The 21,336-nt window shown below is 37.0% G+C and overlaps 1 protein-coding gene across 3 annotated transcripts in view; it reads left to right on the top strand.

The window, feature by feature from the left end:
- Positions 1-9,870, top strand: part of LOC127624038 (transcription factor HIVEP2-like) — a 103,940-nt gene extending 94,070 nt beyond the window's left edge. For all 3 annotated transcript variants that reach the window (XM_052098647.1, XM_052098648.1, XM_052098649.1), the window contains 5 exons: positions 154-305; positions 2,211-2,386; positions 2,619-2,720; positions 3,030-3,940; positions 7,408-9,870. In XM_052098647.1, coding sequence (XP_051954607.1) covers positions 154-305; positions 2,211-2,386; positions 2,619-2,720; positions 3,030-3,940; positions 7,408-8,181 — 2,115 coding nt within the window. In that variant the 3' untranslated portion in view covers positions 8,182-9,870. The remainder of the gene's footprint in view (positions 1-153; positions 306-2,210; positions 2,387-2,618; positions 2,721-3,029; positions 3,941-7,407) is intronic.
- Positions 9,871-21,336: the final 11,466 nt, after the last annotated feature.

Raw genomic sequence — 21,336 nt, 5'->3', positions numbered from 1 at the left:
ACAGACTATTATACACTGCCTGTGCGTTTTCACATTTCTCACATTAAGGTTAAAAATGAGTGACAATGACAAGACAATCCACAGACCAACCTGTGTTTTATGCTCACATTTTTTGAGTTCATTATTCAGTCTGTCTTCTATTTACATTTCCAGTTGAAGCCAGCGCTTATACAGTTGGAGGTTGGAAAGTTTGGGAAGAAAATTAAGGGAATCTGTTCAAGAGACAGGGGAAAAGAAGACCATGGAGAGAAAGAAGCTTCTTCAAAGCAGGCTGAACCCACCCGCATCAAAATCTTTGATGGAGGGTATGTGAAGATGTGTGCTTAAGACAACTAACTGAATGCTTTTGATATGAGATGGCTCCATCCTTTTGAAGCCCAGTTAAATTGTAATTCTACTGGGAAAAAATATTTGGAGTTGAGGAATCCAACATCTATCAACATACAAATAAATGTAATGATGTCCTAATGAGCTTTCCTCAAACAGTTAGAATATGTATGTGTAAATTATATATTGATTATACCAGGGGTTTTCAACAATTTGCAGGGCAAGGACCCCTTGGTGGGTAGAGCAAGATGTTGCATGGACCCCTGTTACATATTATATCAAATTGAGTATTGTGTATGGTAACTCACTAATGTATGTACATAATTTAAGATGTTAACATTGCAAAGCCATTAACATTTTATAATTTTAATGGTTGAGATGAAGTGACAATTTACATTTTCCTTGTTATTCACTGTGCCACACCCCCTCCAACAAGATAGTAATAAGCTCACCATTAACATTTACATTTATATTTATGCATTTGGCAGACGCTTTTATCCAAAGCGACTTACAGAGCACTTATTACAGGGACCGTCCCCCCGGAGCAACCTGGAGTTAAGTGCCTTGCTCAAGGACACAATGGTGGTGGCCGTGGGGTTCGAACCAGTGACCTGGTTGATTAACGTGCTGATTAACAGACCTGTGCTTTAGCCACTACGCCACGTTAACTATTTACTCCCGACTATTTATGAGACCCTCTACTGCAGTGCTGCTAAATTCAGCAGCTTGTGATGAGCAAAGGTCACGCGAATGGTTCATCTGCGCTGTGTGCTTCTGTTGACACAGTTTCATCACACTTTAACTATATTTGGCACAACTAAAAGGAAGGATTAATGCAAGAGGATGATTTGGCATGCAGATGCAAGGGACCTTTGACAAAAAATAAAAATACATTCTCATTTCTATTGCTCGCATGCAAGTGAGGTATTTTTACGAGGGCCAATTGTGAATCAAACAATTGTTTGCTGACCATCTGCGGTACCACCTGTATAAGATCGTTGGATTAGACAGTGTTTTTGTGCAAGAATATGCTAAGTCTAAGCGTAATTGGGTTTGGTGAGATTGCACACACAAAGCGCTAATGGGCTAGGTCAAGTGTAATTTAATTCGGAGGTTTTTCTCCGGTTATTGCACAGTCGGCATCCTATTATATAGTCCATTCCCTGTTAAGCACCAGTGAAATACACATAAGAACTTGGTAGTGTAAGTGGACTATATGCAGTGAATTACAAGAATAGCAATATGGACTTACTCTCTTTTGTGCATTAACTGCATCCTTGTTGAATGTCAGGCATATTTCTATGACAGTGACATGCTCCTTTTATACACATGGAAAATGTGGTTCTCGTTAGGATTTGGATTTAGCTCAGTTAAATTATAGAGAATGTAAGTATTATTTATAATTTTCATCTACTGACACACAAATCATGGCTAGTATTAACATTACTGTAAGGTGCTTGAGAATCGCCCGATAAGACAGCCACATCTATGGCAAGTGCTACAGGAAGCGTGGGGTGAAATGTCACCTGAGTGTCTGGACAAACTGAATGCCAAGGATCTGCAAAGCTATCATTGCTGCATGTGGAGGATTTCTTGATGAGAACTCTTTGAAGTAGTTTAAGAAGTTCTGAACGTTTTTTCAAATTGTAATAGTAATTTGTCTCATTATTAATGTCCTGACTACACATTGTGACCAGTTGAATCCCACTTTGGTGAATAAAAGTACCAGTTTCTTTCCATAAGAGCAAAATCTGTACATTAGTCCAAACTTTTGGCCGCCAGTGTATAATGTGAGCTTTTTAATGTATTCATTTTTAATCAACATTCACTGAAATACTTGATACCCTCCAGTAATGTTAAGTTTTGCCTTGTTTTCATGTCAGGTACAAATCCAATGAGGACTATGTTTATGTGCGTGGTCGAGGCCGGGGAAAGTACATCTGTGAGGAGTGTGGGATCCGCTGTAAAAAGCCAAGCATGCTGAAGAAACATATTCGCACACACACAGATGTCAGGCCATATGTTTGCAAGTTCTGCAACTTTGCTTTTAAAACAAAGGGTGGGTTTTCTCTTTCATTTCCAATAAACACACATACAGATATCCACATAGCATATTAAAAAAGCAAATTTGACAGCTTGAATAAAAACATTATTAGTAGAACTTTTGTTTGTATGTATCAAATTGAACAATGGAAGATCTCTATGCTAGGTATTTTGAATGAATTGAGGGTTAGAAATCTCATTACCCATAACCAATACAAGCAGTTCAAACCCTTTTAATATGTTTTTAGGAAACCTTACCAAACACATGAAGTCAAAAGCTCACATGAAAAAGTGCTTAGAGCTTGGCGTGTCAGTGACATCTGTGGATGAGGGAGATGCAGAAGAACAAGGTATGATTTAGATTCTGGGCACATTTTTTGATAGAAGCAATATATTGCAATAAATGTTGGCATTTGGAAGTAGCACTAGCACAGGACTTTTAGTCTAATTAAAAACATCAGTCTTGCTACTGCCAGTTTTACAACAAATAACCAAATGAAACCCGCAATAAAGACTTCAAAATCACACCTATTGTCAGAGACCCTTTCTGGGTCAAATTCAATGAATACATTTTTTCTAAAGAATAAAAGACCAACTGTTCAATTTATTTATCAACGTTGATTTGAGTTAGTTAAGAAAATTTGACATTTTTTCCCCAGATACCACTGAGGAAGGCCACAGAGCATCAGAAATGATTGGGATGTCAGAGATAATGGCAGAGCACCAATTCTCTGATGCTGATGACTCAGAGGGAGCTGAGGAGGATGGTGATGACGTTGATGAAGATGAAGATGATGATGATGAGTATGACGGTGATTCAACACCAAAGACACAGTCTCGAAGCACGAGCCCACAGCCATGTGCCATCCCATCACTCTCAATCACTGCAGTGGCTGCTTCACAAGAATCCATCCCAGAGCATCTTGGCCCTCCCTGTAAGCTGCCTCTTTCCACTTATTTCACTAGCTTACCCAGTATTCAGATCACCCAACTGATGGCACCCAGTGAGAAAGCTGGAGATGCCCAAATGGCAAAATACCAGAAACTCCTTCAAGGGGCTCTGGGTGAAGATCATAAAAACAGACTGGATGAAGTCCTTGCTCTCTCTCCAGAACACAGCTCATCCTCCTTTGACTTTTCCCCCTCCCATTTGTCTTCACCTGGCTGTGATTCCTCCCCTCTCAGAGAAAGTTCACCTTCCTCAAGGAGGTACCTTTCCCCTCGTAGGGACCTCTCCCCACGTGGTCGTTTGTCAACGAGGAGAGAATTGTCTCCCCTTAGGCATATCTCCCCTAGGCGGGATGTTTATAGAAGGGATCTTTCACAGAGGAGGGACCTTTCTCCAAGGGGGCATCTCTCCCCTATCTCCCAGACAGGACGGCCAACTTCTCCAGGAAGGGATCTCTCAGGCAGACTCTCTCCCAGATGCCGCAACAGGGGGATGATCAGACCTATGTCCCCCAGGAGGGGTCTCCCTTATCAAAGTGGCTCATGGGCACCCAGCCCTAGTCCACATGCAGAGTTGATGTCATTAAGCCAGAAGACCAAAAGCCATCTAGAATTAGAGATAGTAAGTTATTATCTTTGCCTTTATAAGCTATTCAAACATGATAGTTTCAGTCATTTTTAAAATGTTTTTCACATTTCTACAAATAATAATAGTAGTAATTAGTGGAATCCAGCATGTAAAGGAAGCTATTTTAAAGAAGTAGAATAAATTAACTTAGTGATTTTTGTCTTCTTAATTGTAAAATCATTACAAAGTTCCAGGTTTTGCTCTGGAGCAAGAGTTTATAGGTATTCCCCACAACCTTGAGTTAGTAGTACTTTAAATCTTACATTTATGGATTTTTAAGCCAAAGGATACCAAGCAACTCACAATTATTCTTTGAAGTTAATCTAACGCTGTCTTCACCGAACGCGAGTGGCGTGTGGGCCTCAAGCCGTTGAGTCCTATTAACGGATGCTCCCAGTATAGATGGGGTGTAATAATCAATATTTTATGTTGTACACATTAATGCAAATTAAGTAAAGCTAAAAATGTCTGTTTCTGTGTATAAGCCATTTATTTTTATAAGTTTTGGTTGAGGCAACAAATATTTTTTTCAGTGTAGATCGACAAAAACTAACAAATGTACTTAAATTTTGCAAACTTATAAAAGCATGTCCAAAAGTGTAAAAAACTGACAAATAAATAAATAAATATATAAAATATAGCTGCAAGCAGCAATTAACAGGGTTCAAACTTTGAGGTCCTATAAGTACATATGTTACAGATATTAAGTATTAATTAGACAGTCTGTTAGCACCTAAAATAATGATAAAGTGTCTTAATTTTCAGAAACATCAGGTTAGGAAGCACAGAGACATCGTATTTTTTACATCCCCAAGAGGTTTAGGTGGGCTTTTTTTTTTCTTGTGTCCTCCTACATAATTATTTTAAATTTGGTGATGTTATCACTTTCCATTCAAGATTTCTGACCTTTTATGAAAAAGTGACCATGCCCACTTCATACATTTTGGCGTAATGTTGCAATGGTACATGGAAGGTTCAAATTTCTTTGATCATTATTAATCAGAGTGCGTGTGGGGTGTGAGACTGGACCTTTCAATTCTACAGTAAAACACATTCAAGACGTCAGCAAGTTGTTGGTTCCCTACAGTGTTGGGGGACGGTGTCTTGAAATTAGTAAAGTCTTTCAGGCCTCTCCACACTGATGCAGGGTCTGTAGCTGAAAACTTATTCTTCAGCTTATGAGAATAGCTTCTTTTAACCACTCTGATTTCCTTATTCAGTGTGTTCCTGGCCTGATTGTACAAGATTTTATCCCCACTTCTGTAAGCATCCTCTTTGGCCTGACAAAGCTACCTTAGTTTTGCTCTAAATCATGGTTTGTCATTGTTGTATGTTAAATAAGTCTTAGTAGGAATGCATATGTCCTCACAGAAACTGATATATTATGTCACAGTATCTGTGAGCTCGTCCAGATTGGTGCCTGCAGCTTTAAATACACTCCAATCAGTGCTGTCAAATCAGGCTTATAGTTCCAGCTCTGCTTCATTGGTCCAACTCTTTATAGTTTTTACTACAGGTTTAGCTGACTTTAGCTTATGACTTTAGGTCAGAAGAAGATGAACCAGACAGTGATCAGACAGTCCCAAAGCTCCTCTAGGGGCAGAGCGATATGCATCCTTTATTGTTTTGTATTAATGATCCAATGTATTTCTGTCTCTGATGGGGCATGTCATTTGCTAACTGTATTTTGGCAGTTTAAGTGTGAGGTTGGCTCTGTTAAAATCGCTGAGAATAAGTGAGTCCGGGTGTTGTTTTTCCATGTCTGTGATCTGATTAGCCAGCTGTTGCAGCACTACATTTATAGCATGTGTGTGGAGGAACATAAACACTCACCAGAATAAACGAGGATAACTCCTGCAGTGAGTAGAAAGGCTTACAGTTGATAAAGAGCGCTTCCAAATTAGGACAGCACATCTTCTTTAACATTGTTACATCTGTACACCAACTTTCATCGATGTAAGCTTTTACATCGGTTCCACCGCCTCTCAATTTCCCGTTAACTCCGCAATGCAATACGTTCTGAACCGCTGATAGCCCGGCGGATGTAACGCGCTGTCCGGAATGGTTTCACTCAACCAGGTTTCTGTGAAGCACAAGGAAGCAGAGTTTGAGAAGTCCTTGTTTGTATGGGTGAGGAGATGTAGTTTGTCCGTTTTGTTAGGAAGACAGCAGAGATTCGCTAGATGAATACTCTGTAGCGCTGTTCGAAAACCGCACAGACAGAGCTTGTCTAGCATGCCGACTTGCTTCCCTCACCTGGGTCTCATAGCATGCTTAAACAATACAGATGCTCCTCCGACTAAAATGTCCAGCAAAGCGTCAGAGTAGTCCAAAACAGGGAAAAGATTGTCTGGTATGTGCTGACGAATGTTCAGCAGTTCGTCCCTGGTAACTGACTGGAAAAAATGACTAGACACAGGACAAACAAACAAAGAATTGGAGAGCTCCACACCGAGGCTGCCATCCATGGTGCCATCTTGTATTCTATCTTGTAGATTAAAAAAAAAATTATAATTATACACTGTAAAAACAATTCCGTTGTTTTTACAAAATAAAAAAACTGGCAGCTGTGTTTGCCAGAATACTTCTGTAAAAAATATAGTAAAAATGCAAACAACTTTACAGAACAACCTATACATTTTACAGTTTAAAACTGTTGTTTTTATGGTATATTTTACATTGCAGTATCGTCGTTTATATTATTAAATAATTAATATTAATCATTGCACTCTGAAACTGTAAAAATCTGCTTTTCACTTTATAATGCATTGTTAATTACTGTAGTAATTACAGAAGGGCACACGATGACATGAAGTTCATCAATTGAGGCCCTTCCAGGAGCAATGACCTATACACATGTTGAGACAGTGCTCAGTGTCACACACAAACATTAAACACCATCAGGGTAACACATGTGAAATTAAAATTATGCAATCAACATTAACTAAACTACATAAAAAAAAACACACAGAACACCCCAAAGTACATAACTGATATTAAAAATAAGAAGAAACAACTATTCCCATAAAATATAATTAAATGTAATGGGTCACACAGGGAATTCTGGGAACACCCGATTACTGTTTTTTTTTTTACCATAATTTAACAATAGTTTACCGTAAACTACTCACTTGCTAAACATTATATCAATTTTAATCATTAATTATATTGTTAAAAATGTAATTTTTACAACATTTTGCCATAAAACTTCTTGTATTGTCTTTTTAAATATATTAACATTTTACGGTAACTACTCGTTAACCAATTTACGTTTTTTTACTGTATAATTGTATATTTTTTTTAAGCAAAATTTACAGATCTTTTTTACAGTGTAGCTGTTAAATGGAAAAACATGAATTTAGCTTCCTAAAGAGTTTTGACGTATAATGATGTTCCTGGTATTTCTTGGAAATATGATTTTTGGTGTCTATGTAAGCTAATTATGTCTTTCGACTGTTTAGGACCAGAGAAAGACGCCTCATCTCCAAGGAGATGCTCGAAACACAGATGCCCCAAGCATACACCAGGGATTATTCAGCCACCTGCCCCTGCACTCCCAGCAACAAATCCACCATTCTACACCATTCTCCATGATACCCATTGGTGGCATCCAGATGGTCCATTCTGTGCCCACTTCTGTCACAGTTCTCGCCCACCCCACCCGCCTTCTCCTGCAGACGAGCACCTCAGAAGAGTCCAGCACCAGTGAGGTGTCTTTCCACCTTTCCGAGGGCAGATGGGGCAGTAGCAGAGGCCCAGAAGACTCACCCCAATCACAAGAGAAGTCTGTGTCCCCCAAGGCTCCATCACCTTACTCACAAAAGTCAAGAGAAGACAGCGCAGACATGCCTAACAAGGAGAGCAAGCAAGAAGAGTGCATCCAAACATGCACTAAGGCAATTGCCTCTCTTTGTATTGCCTCAGAGGAAACTCCTGAAAAATCATTGGTTCCAATCGATCCTTTCCATCAGCACACATTATCTCATTCACCCACGGCTCAGCAAGAGAGTGCACCAACCAGAGCTCAGCACTATTGCAGCTCTGAGATCACTCACCCTTTACACTCCAGGGCAGAGAGCAGTATGTCTGCCACATCAAAGACTCCCACAGCAAACCATCCTGCTCTCTACAATACAGAGGCGGCAGAGAAAGCGTCTGGCCAACAGGGCCATGGAGAGAGGCCAACGACCATAAAGAAAGGCAAGGATTTAAAAGACACTATAAACAACAGGTGAACAATGTCAAAGGGAGAGTGGTAAATTATGCTCACACATTTTATATTTACACATACATTGATGCACACACACACACACACACACACACACACACACACATACATATATAAATTCAGTCTATAAACAAGTGAACTGATTCAATATTCAGTAGTTTCAATGTACATGTATAGCATGCCTTTTATACCATGGTTTGCTATCTCTACAATAATTACTTTCTTATTTAAAATTTCAAAGAATATACATATATGTTAACTTATATACAGTATGAGCCTGACCAAAATTGCTTATGAACTTTGTCTGGTACTTTTAAATGTACAGATGTGTGTGCCTTTTCTTTACTTTTTGCTTATAAACTTATAAGCATTAAACAGGAAGACATGTAAATAAATCAAGTTTTGTGTATCCGCTTTGTAATAAATGCAATTTACCATCTTTTTGGACACATACGTCTGAATGATGTGAAGTATCAATACATGTAAGGTTGCACTAAAACATATTTTTTTATGAATGAAATTAAATGGCTTTTGTGTACAGCAGCAATTCTATAATACTATTTATTGTATCATGTTTCATAAATTGTAAATTTTTCTTAATGTGGTGGATGCCTTTTCTATGTAAAGCATGGGTCTAGCTATTACATAGATTAAAGATTATGGACATGTAATATGGCTTTATATATTAGAAGTATGTGTGCATATACTTCTCAGTAAACTCGCTTTTACTAAGAATTCAATATAATTTAAGCAATGTTTATACTGTATATCTAGTATATAGAAAAACAATATATCTGCACATGTTTAAGATTGACACCCACATACAGTATGGTAGTTGGTTCTAAATTCTTGTACCCTTCTCTTTACTATTGGGAGGTAGGCTACACTAGTTATGATTTCACTGTTCACATTTTACATGTAGAACTGTTAAGCATTAAGAGAATCGACTTTCGCACTTCTGCATTTCTTCCAGAGTTTTCTGAGGTAGATGTGAATGGTATTTTTATCTTCTGTGAATTATGTTGCTTGAAGTACATGACCTGTTCATTCGTATGGGGTACATTCCAAAAGATGTAAATATTAAATACAAACATTGAAGGAGTTTGTCATGGGCAAAATCATCAGTCCACAAACACTTTTATAATTGTACATACATAAACTCCAATACTGAGAACTCCTAAATTGCACCTTATGTTTCCAAAATCTTTGCAAAGAATCCCAAATGATATCACTTTAGGAACTGGGATTGGATATATATATATATATATATATATATATATATATAAAAATCTTTTTTTTTTTTCTAAATTGGAAAAAGTTGAAACAACCTAACTAAACTGGAGATTAGAACCAGTGCACTCATGTGTGTATATCTGTATTTTGTATTGTGTGTATATGATATATGTAATTTACTCTGACATTTTTGTCAATAGTAACTGCTATTCACTTAACTGTATTAACATGTCTTTAAAACCTAAGGTATCAAAAGCACAAATCATTGTATTGAAATAAACAAACAAAAAGTTTAAAAATAAATAAAAGAGAAACATAATTAAAAATAATACAAATAAAAAGGGTAACTTTGTGATGTCCAGTGAAAAATCAATAATATGTACAACCTCAGTTTTGACAATGAATCACAGCACAGCTGAAAAACTACAAATTGCTGTTTTCAAATAAAAACGATTATAGTAAACTTTGTAGGTCTATTATGTTTTAATGCATCTGTCTTTGCCAGAAAATGACAAAAAACAATGCTCAATGAATCCTATGCAAAAAACATTTTCTGAAAGACACAAGTTTTAAGGTTGACCTAACAAAGCTTCACCTATCTCAAACTTGATCTCTGCTAAACCTTTATACAATATTTATTTTCTACCCACGGTCCCGCATAACTTTTGTTCCCAATTTCACTTGCACATCACTATTACAATACCAGTAGTACTAACTAAATATCCTCTTAAATTTTATTGTCAAGTTTACATTTACATATTTATATGAACTGACATAGATCCTAGCTTCTGATTGCTTATTATAAATATATTGTTGTATTGTATGGGTGCACCAGAGGTAGAACTACAGATGTTAGGGTGTACTCCAGAGTCCTGACTAAGGCAAAATCTTCCCATGTCTGTCTAGCAGTCCATTATTAAGAGGGTTTGACACTCATCAGCATGCTGACATTGTGCAATCGATTGTGCACAGCCGATCAAGTGCAAATAGGCTTTTTGGAAAATATCTAGTATATTATACTATATATTACTAGACCAGTACTTTTGTATTAGTACAGTATTACCATGAACATTATGCTATTCTCCCTGGGTTTGCAGTCCTTGCGTATAACCAAAATGATCAGAGATCATCCACTAACTATGATTAAATGTGTACTGTTTAACTGAAGAAGGGAACAGTGCTTCTTGAACAATACAAGGAACTCTTTGAGTGTTTCCAGAAATGACATGGTCTTTTCCCTATTCTACAAAATGAACCGCTTCCCACACCTCCCTCTATACAATGATTGAGCAATATTGTCTTATGCAACTGAATAATTTTATTGGGCAAGAAACTCGAATTGCTCGATTGCTGTCAACAGCAGAAGCCTTTTAAAATTGATGGAGATAAGAATTAAGCAGGAGACACAATCTGCATTAAACGTTTGTGATTATTTAGCCAGACTGACATATTTTCAAATTCTTTACATCTAAATAGCTTTGATACAGATTGAATATGGGAAGAAATAATTGATAATGGTAACACTTTGCAATAAGGTTTCATTTGATAACATTAATTAATAACATTATTTAACATTAGCTTACAATGAACAATACTTTACAGTTTTTAAATATTGTTAATGTTAATTTATCATTAAACCCCCTAGGGGCTGAAACAGACTTCCGTTATTATTTCTTTTCACCCAAATTACTGTTACCATCAATAGTCAATAAAAATTAAAAATACGTTTTTACCTTGATATATTTTGTGACCATAAAAAAGCAAAATGTAATTAAGTGGTGCCTTGGTTGTGGTCCATTCGAAAGTGCTGCTCCTGCCATGAACATATGTTTGAAACAGTTAACATTTTTCCATTTTTTTTTTTATCCCCAACTAAGACAGTGTTTGCCAATAAAAGAAGAAAACCACAGCCCACATTTTCCATGTGTAGCCTATGTTCCTGCACAGCTTTATTCATGATGATGGCAGCACCCGTTCTGCTGGTGGTGACCGGATGTCCTGTCATCTCTGACATATGCAGTGAATAAGCACCCTATGTGCCTAGAGACCATTCTATAAAGAAAATGTATTGCAAGGTCCTGGGCTTACAGTGGTGCATTTTCAAACTCGACATATTTCCAGTATATCATAGAAACATGCAAAAGTGTTGCAGTCTTTGTGAAGCCAAGTCTGCATTTCATTATTTTCTTTAAGCCATACTGCCATCTGTTGGTATTCAATATAATTGCATTTTCCCGAAAACGAAACATGAACATTTCACCACAAAAATATTGAGAGGGACAGACATTTATGGCTTGCCTGAAACTTCTGAGTCATAATAGGAGCCAGATGTAAAGGAGACGACGACCGTCAAATTGATGGTACTATTTACTGTCTATTCCCTTCAGCGTTCCCTTAAGCTGGAGGCTTTTGAGAAACTTTCCAAAAGTAATTTACTGACTATGTTATTTTGCCCTCTTATCATGGAAGTACTTGCTCTGATTTTCTTGTTAGGTTTAAAACGACATCTTGCTTCTAAAGCTGTGCAGTCATGTATTTCATGCAAGGACCGTGAGCTAATGGAATGAAACCATCACTTAATGCATGATGTCTATCCTCTTCTCTAATAAGTTTCTGTAGGCTATAGTCATCTCTATCAACATCTGCAGATGTTAAAAAGAACCTCACTAAACTCAAAACACATTCCGTATTATGCATTTAGGTACTTACTGTAGGTGAAAGAATATCATAGAACCATGTGAAGAATGCATTATGATCTAAAGATAGCCTACAAGCAGGGCTGGATTGGCAATCTGGCATACCGGGCATTTTTCCGGTGGGCCGACGCACTTTGGGGCCGATCTGGGGTGGACTGGCCATCAGGAGAACCAGGCTGGCCACGAAACTGGCCGAATGGGCCACAATAAGCTGAAACGAGCCACCAAGTAATGCAGAACAGGCTACAAAATGGTGCCGTGATATGCCGAAGGGGGCAGCGACCCCCCCAAAACAACAATTTGGCCAGTTTCTATGTAAAATCCCAGACTGATTTCTCTTCCCAGACCACCCCTGCCTACAAGAGCGGTTTGATCATGTTCCAGGCTAAATAACACTTCCAAAAAAAATATATGATTTCCTATTGTGAATACACGTTTTCCTAGATGGGCTCTGCTCTAAAATATTTAATGAGATAAAAAACACTTTCTGAGTGCAATCTCAATAAAAATGATTATTATTATTACTTTAATCCTTATCGAGAAATCACAAGTGACTGTAAAAGCTGTTAAAAAAATCATGGAAATTCATAGATCAGAATATGTCGAAAGGAAGCTCAGCCAAACGCTGCATATTTTGATTATAAATGTGGTTACTGCACTAACACATGTGTGTGGTTGGCAATATTTTAGTACCTGGGACAAAGAGATTTAATCTTATTATCCTTTTAGCTATGTTTATTAATCAATTAGACACTGAGTTATATTTGGACTGAATCTGTCTTTTTAGTGGACAAAACCTCACAATCAGTTTATGTTTCCATTCTCTCAATCTCTAATCATCTACGTGATGCTATGGCAAAAGAAAATTATTATTCACCACCTCTGTGGCTTTACCCCACAATGCCTTCAATCTCATTGCTCAATCTCAAAAGTAGAATAAACATATGATGAGGAAGGACGAGACATAGGAGAGCACGCTTCTTTGAAGACAAATGAGTTTATACTGTGATCAAAGCTGCCAACTTTAAAGTGAGTCATTTGGAAATACTTTGCTTAGGTGGACTTTGAAAGGCTGAGGTCATGAAGGTGCATACAGAGAGGTTACTTTCCATCCATAGAGCAAGGCCAAAGGAGACAGAGCACAAGTCCAGCAAACCGAGGGAGAACCTTTCCATTCATTCAGAACTCTAAATCACTCCACTAATGGCCTCAACGGCTCCATATTGATTCAGGGCAAGAGCCAAGAGAGGATGTTTAGATGTTCTTAATCTCCTGGAAGTTCATCTTTGATTGTATCTTATACATTACGGACATGTGATTCCACAACCGTGAGCTCGCAAGCGGAATAGAGACATTTAATGTACAGTGGCATGAAGGAAGTGATCAGGCAGGCAGACAAACAAACAGGAAGGCAGTAGAATAGTAGGGGTAGATGGTAGCTCAGCAAGACTTACCTGGCATATGGTGAAAAATCTGTTCCTCACTGTTATTAAATGGGTTCTCAGGCTGCCTTCAGCCAAAGCATACCCAGCAAGCCATGGCAGACACTGGGTACAGTTCTTGGAGAGTTGACACATTTGATCCAGTTGTAGCACTGTAGGACTATACACCCTGTGCTAGTTCAGTATAATTAGAAAGATTTGTTTGCTGATGGTCTTATAAATTCTCAACTGAAATGTCAACTGCACTTGCAAAATGATACATGCCAAATGTTTAGTACCACGTGTCATTTCTTATATTATGTACAAAACCAGCTATTCACATTTTGAGTTTTCTTTTAAGAGGTATGTGGCAAGTCATCAAACAAAATTTGCATTTGCAACCACTACTTTCAATGTTTGCCTCAAAGAAATTGCCCAATAACTCTTAAAGACCAAGCTTGAGCCCAATTATCTAAATATAGCCTCAAAATGTTTTTCGGTATTTCAAGTTACAGTTGACCAACGTGTGTTTTTCTGGTTGCATAATTACTATGGTTCAGCACAAAAATAACATTAATTATCCACTGCTTAACCTTTAATTCATTTTGTTGTCTTATCTAATTCATACGATCTATAAGTGGTTCATGGATTTATCAGTAATATTAAAATTCTGATGTAGAAACCCTCTCATGTTGCACTTAAAGGCAACCATATGCTCTTTCGCAACGTTTGTATAAAAATGTGCGCAGATGCTATTTCCATTTCACTATACATTTGAATGGTTGCACATCATTGTGTAATATAAACCTAAACACTAGATATGTTTTGCGAATGCAATAATGCCTTCACAAAATGAGGAGCTACGTTAAAGAAAATATGACTTTTTTTGCTTTTATTTTTTGGGTGTGGTAAATGAGAAATAAGTTATTAATTTTGCCTTTTAGATTTGAAATGAATCATTATAAATCATAAAAAAGGTATTACAAATCATTTTAGTAGGGAACCTGATTAATTTCTTAATATAATTATGCTTTTCATAAGCGAGAAGCTTGGTTAAATGTACATAAAGAAATATTGACTCCAGAGGTGTAGGGTACTTTAAAGAAAACTGCCAGCTGTTCTAAGTGTAGAAACACAGTTAACATTGGTTTGGAGTACTTGACAAGCTCTCATGACACCTGAGATCAATATGACTGTTGAAACCATCTCAGCTGCAGCCACCTTGAAAAGCCCACACTGCTCCATTAAAGCTGTCTGGAACAGTCTCTCAACAGGCTTGATGGAGCTGCATTCATTCTTTACACAAATGTCAAATGTATGGCTTTCAGTAAGAAAGTGTCTTAGATGGGAGAAATAGAAAATGACAAGCTTTTTTATTTTTTCTTTCCTGTGAATGGATCTGGCTCATTGGTTTCCTGCTGGGATAATCAGCAATAAATCACATTTAATATCCCTGCATATACACGTCCAAGACCAGCACTTGCATATGAGTCCTGATGTGTTGGATCTTTATTAGTAGGACTTTCTGCAAGGGTACCATGCATTCTTGAATTAAAATGATGCTTCACTTAGCAAGAGGAAAGCATACATACTGCTTATGACAAGCTGACATATTTTTCTAAATATTACCCATTTTTCAAAACCTTTTTAATGATTCAGGAGATTTGCAGTGATCTTTTTAATGATAGCCTCAGATACTATAAAACAGGCAACACAATTGTAATCCAAAACATCAACAGCCAAATTCAGCTGAAAAAAAAAAGATGAAACACAGGAAATGCAAAATTGACTAGGCTATGTTCAGAATGGATTACTGGCATATTGCTTTCTACAGTCTGTACATTTGATACTGCATGTTTATTGCCCACTATTTAAAAAAAAAATACATAATACAGTATGTGAAACGGTATACTAAAGAATAATACAGGTGAAACTCGAAAAATTAGAATATCGTGCAAAAGTTCATTAATTTCAGTAATTCAACTTAAAAGGTGAAACTAATATATTATATAGACTCATTACAAGCAAAGTAAGATATTTCAAGCCTTTATTTGATATAATTTTGATGATTATGGCTTACAGCTTATGAAAACCCCAAATTCAGAATCTCAGAAAATTAGAATATTACATGAAATCAATAAAAAAAGGATTTTACATACAGAAATGTCGGCCCTCTGAAAAGTATAATCATGCATATGTACTCAGTACTTGGTTTGGGCCCCTTTTGCATTAATTACTGCCTCAATGCGGCGTGGCATGGATGCTATCAGCCTGTGGCACTGCTGAGGTGTTATGGAAGACCAAGATGCTTCAATAGCGGCCTTCAGCTCTTCTGCATTGTTTGGTCTCATGTCTCTCATATTTCTCTTGGCAATGCCCCATAGATTCTCTATGGGGTTCAGGTCAGGCGAGTTTGCTGGCCAATCAAGCACAGTAATACCATGGTCATTGAACCAGGTTTTGGTACTTTTGGCAGTGTGGGCAGGTGCCAAGTCCTGCTGGAAAATGAAGTCAGCATCTCCATAAAGCTTGTCTGCTGAAGGAAGCATGAAGTGCTCTAAAATGTCCCGGTAGACGGCTGCGTTGACTCTGGACTTAATAAAGCACAGTGGACCAACACCAGCCGATGACATGGCTCCCCAAACCAACACAGACTGTGGAAACTTCACACTGGACTTCAAGCATCTTGGATTGTGTGCCTCTTCATTCTTCCTCCAGACTCTGGGACCTTGGTTTCCAAATGAGATGCAAAATTTGCTCTCATCAGAAAAGAGGACTTTGGACCACTGAGCAACAGACCAGTTCTTTTTTTCTTTAGCACAGGTAAGACGTTTGACATTTGAAGCCCATGTCCAGGACCCGTCTGTGTGTGGTGGCTCTTGATGCAGTAACTCCAGCCTCAGTCCACTCCTTGTGAAGCTCCCCACACATTTGAATGGCCTTTTCCTGACAATCCTCTCCAGGCTACGGTCATCCCTGCTGCTTGTGCACCTTTTTCTTCCACACTTTTCCCTTCCACTTAACTTTCTATTAATGTGCTTTGATACAGCACTTTAAGAACATCCAACTTCTTTTGCAATTACCTTTTGAGGCTTTCCCTCCTTGTGGAGGGTGTCAATGATGGTTTTCTGCACAACTGTCAGGTCAGCAGTCTTCCCCATGATTGTGAATTCAGCTGAACCAGACTGAGAGACCATTTAAAGGCTCAGGAACCCTTTGCAGGTGTGTAGCTGATTAGAGTGTGACACTTTGAGCCTACAATACTGAACCTTTTCACAATATTCTAATTTTCTGAGATTCTGAATTTGGGGTTTTCATAAGCTGTAAGCCATAATCATCAAAATTATATCAAATAAAGGCTTGAAATATCTTACTTTGCTTGTAATGAGTCTACATAATATATTAGTTTCACCTTTTAAGTTGAATTACTGAAATTAATGAACTTTTGCACGATATTCTAATTTTTCGAGTTTCACCTGTATAGGACAAACTAAAGTTAGCCAGTCATAATAGCAAAATACTGTAAGTCCATCATGGAGATACAACATACCTGCTCTTTGCATGGGTGTCCTAATCACCCTGTCAGAGTTTATTTTGAGATAATAATCAGCTGACTGTACATAATTCCATTTATTAGGCTAATCAGAATCAAGTACTCCAAGGAACTATATACTAATAGACCATAAGCATTTTAAACAGTTGTATGCTACATCTTTTTCCAGGCTAATTTGCATTTTGAATTCAGGAGTAGGTTCCAGTTACAATCTCAGACATAAGCAGAAGAGTTCATCCAGGTATTCCATGGACAGAAAATTGGCATAATGTAAAATAATAATAATAATAATCATAACAATAGTGTAAGTAATATGGTAGCATGCAATTCTGTTCATTAGACCAAGAATGGACTTTAAATGACTGGCAAAAGAGAGACATTTACAATACAATGAAAACAAATAAATATAGAAATTATACACTAATGGTAGCCTAACTATGTGGAAATAATTACATTAATGGGGATTTGATTGGTGATCAAAGGATAGTGACATATAGTATACATGTTTACTTTTGTAAATATGATTGTAAGTAGAGTCAACTGTAAAGCATTCTATGTAAAATAGTATTTTGTAAGAATATTGTAAGACAGGAAGTCAGCAGAGGAAAAAATAAAAATCCTGGGAGCCATTTGTGACGACAATCAACCACTGAATATTGTAGGTCTACATGAGCATGAGCTGAGGCGCCATCAAAGCAAATGCATACATTTTACTCTATTAATTAAATATGCGATGGGCCTTATTATTAAACATCTTGTTAACTAAGCAAGTCGTCAACATCTTAAAACATTGTGGTATTAGCGGGAATCTCTCCCTACTGTTCTGAGGGAAGAACACGTGGCTTATTATTATTATTAGTATTATTCACACCCTTTCTAGAAATGTGTAGAAACTATAGTCATGCCAAGAAAAACACACTTAATTAGTTGAATACGGCGTGTCACGGTAGGCTACACTTTCAAAAGTGCAGAGCTTCAAGTTTAAAAAACAAATGTCCAGATTTAAAAAACAAATGTCCAGATTTAAAAAACAAATGTCCAGATTTGACCACAAGGTGGGGTTAAAGCGTTTTTTTCTGCCAGGAAACGTCACAAGATTTTATTGAAAAGTAAATAAATAAATGAAAATGAAAAATAAGTATTTATTTCTTATTCTTTTTAGTTAATATATTTTTTTTATACCATGAATGAATTCTGCTACCTTTTAGGCCTATATATTTTAGGTTTATTCTGAGGCATTGCTTTAAAATATCTGATATATTAGCCTCCATTATTAACTCTATAATATTAATATGATCAATACTCAGAGTAAGATCTATCACAAAATGCAATAGTTAATTGCAGCTGGACACAACATACCCATAGGCAACATAAAATGTGTCCACCTATGAGTAAACATCTTTTCCTCATATATTATGAAGAGCTTAAAGGGGGAAGTGCAGCTGAGGGTCATTGAGTGTCCGGGGGGAGTGTTAAAAAAAAAACTGCACCTGTGTCTACGATGAGGTAGATAAAGGGAATAGAGTGCAAATTCTGTATATTGGCTTTCAGGGTCAATGGGAGTTGTCATCGTCTGATCTGAGATTGAGGACATAATATGCACACATCATTCTTGGAATCCTGCAGTCTGTTGAAGGTCCACAGTGGAAATTTATGACAGAGCTTGCGTGCACTGCATTTCGCACTTGAGGCCTTGAGCTTCAAGTTCATCCATCTGCGAGTATGCCGAATACTGTGGGTATAAAGACGCAATACTAAGGGCAACTTTAACCATCAGCTTTCTTATCATGTAAATAAAACTAAAAGAAAGAAAACATATTAAACACAGAATATAATGGCCATGCTCCTAAAAACATTACATTGGACATTTGCCTGTTGTGGATAAAATATAGAATAAAGCAGTAAATCCAGAGCACCAGCATTGGTGCAGAAAGGTACTTTCTAGGTAGCCTCAGACAACTTGGTCTTGCATCTTAAATGTATTTTACATGAATGAGGAGGAAGTCCATGAGAGAGGTACTGTATGTAAATTCAGATTAATGGTAATTTCAACATTCATTGTAATAATAATAATAATAATAATAATAAAATCAGTCTATTTTTTTAGATTACTCATTTCAGTTTCAGTTCCATTAAACTAAATTGAGTAGTCTTTAAAGGGTGCACTCAGTAACTTTTCCATCATGTCATCTTGGATTTATACTGACACCTAGTGACCTGGATGCAGCATTATTGAAAATCAATAGCTTTCAATTATAGCTGCCATTGTAAAAATGCACTTTTCACAGTCAGCTATGATTAATTTAATCCAAGAATGTTCAGCTGGTCGTGTGATTCTAAAATGGCAGCCCCCATGAGGGGCCCCTGCCCCATGAAGAATAAAAGAGCTTTAATAAGATTACTGATATGACTAGAGTCCTCATCTTAAGTGAGTAGTCATGATTTTATACATATGTTTCAAAATTTCAGTCATTTCATCACTTTTTTAATGGGAAACCTTTAAATAATCTACATTATAAATTAAATTTAAATGTTAAGTATTTAAGTTTAATTAAATACTTCACATTATGCTTAGTTCATAGTTTGTACCTTTAGTTAAAAATTACTCAATTCATTTTGATGGAAATTTTTCATACAATTGAAATTCATAAATCTTAATAGAGAAATACATGATCTAGTTTAATAATATATTTTATCCAATATTTTACAACTTATTTTTTGGTTCCTGAATGGCTAATCATCAACAGTTTGTTTCATTAGAAATAAATAATTCTGTAGAAAAGGTTATATAAGTTTTGTTGTTGTGTATTGGAGGTCAGTATTTTGTGGAAACACAAGGTATTGATTCAGAGATTCCACATGTCTTGATCTTTCCAATTGTCACTTTGAGCAGTTGGCAGTACTCTCTTTTTTATTAGTTTAATGAACAAGTATTCAGCTGAGAAAGGCAAAAATACATCTGACCAAATATAAACATAAAATGTTAAGATGTGTGTCATACAGCACACAATGAAATAACAAATACTGACACAAACAAATTCTAAAACTGATTCTTTGCTCTATATTTCTGTGCCAAAGATAAAGACAGCCTTCTACATTCAATAAAAGGGGAAAAGAATGAGAAAAACCAGCAACAAATATACTGTACAATGGATTTTATAGGGGCATTTAGTAGTTCTCTAACTAGCGTCAGCAATGTAAGCGCAGCATAGTTCTAGCGGGATGATTAGCAGCTGTACATCATCACACCATTAGCGGGGTAATTCCCAGCCAATCACAAAGTCTGCTCACAATCTATCACATTGCTGTTTCAGTGTGCTAACGTCTCCGTGGTAACACACTCAACAAGCCATGTGATAAGATGTGCAGACTGACGTCTCAGACGCGGAGGCAACTGAGATTCGTCCTTCACCACCCGGATTGAGGCAAGTGACTATGCCACCACGAGGTCTTAGAGTGCATAGGGCATTCCAAATTGGGGAGAAAAGGGGCAAAAATAAAGAAATAAATCTTTGTAGAATGTCTACGTTTAACGTTATATCTAAAGACAATTATTACCTTTATAAGAGAACTGCTTAGCGTGAAATAAACCTCAATTGTCTAGCGATACAGAATGTCATGATAAAGGAAAGATTAGAATAGTTTGTGATGGTCAAATTGAGCAAGTCCATGAATACTGTATTTGAAGAACTCGTTTTGTTTCAGTCACACCATTCTTGTGATATTTACCAGCATACTGCTGTTGAGTTTGTGCCATCTTGATCGTTGTTTCCTCTTCTGTTGTTTAATATTAAAGTTCTGCGTTTGGATCCTCACTCTCTCGTCTCTTCCCTGCACAAACCCTGACAGTTTCCAAGCAAACCAATATCATGGTTTACTCAAAATCCACAACAATCGCTGTGCCAAGCTACTAAACAAATGAAGATGTATGCCTTTTCATAGAGGCAGAGGTAGATGTGCCCCATTACTATAGCTGTAATAACATAAGAAAATAAAATGACATGATGCTTTCTGGTTGCGTTTGTAAACACAGCTGAAAGCTGCCCATTACAAACATACGTTGACTATAAACCTAATTTTAAAAAAGTACAAGGGGAACACTGATACTATTTTAGAAATTGGTCTAAACAATTAATAATTTCTTACCTGTCCAACAAAAAAGCAACATTGGCATCACTACTCCAGTTTTTCTCCATCATCAAATCTTTCCACCTTGTGTATGTCCTACCAATACGTTTACTCTAGTCTTTCTGTCTTCT

Source organism: Xyrauchen texanus, chromosome 30 (assembly GCF_025860055.1).
Source record: "Xyrauchen texanus isolate HMW12.3.18 chromosome 30, RBS_HiC_50CHRs, whole genome shotgun sequence".
In the NCBI taxonomy this organism is placed as follows: domain Eukaryota; kingdom Metazoa; phylum Chordata; class Actinopteri; order Cypriniformes; family Catostomidae; genus Xyrauchen; species Xyrauchen texanus.
The sequence above is the reverse complement of the archived record's forward strand: the minus strand, read 5'-3'. Positions and strand labels throughout refer to the sequence as shown.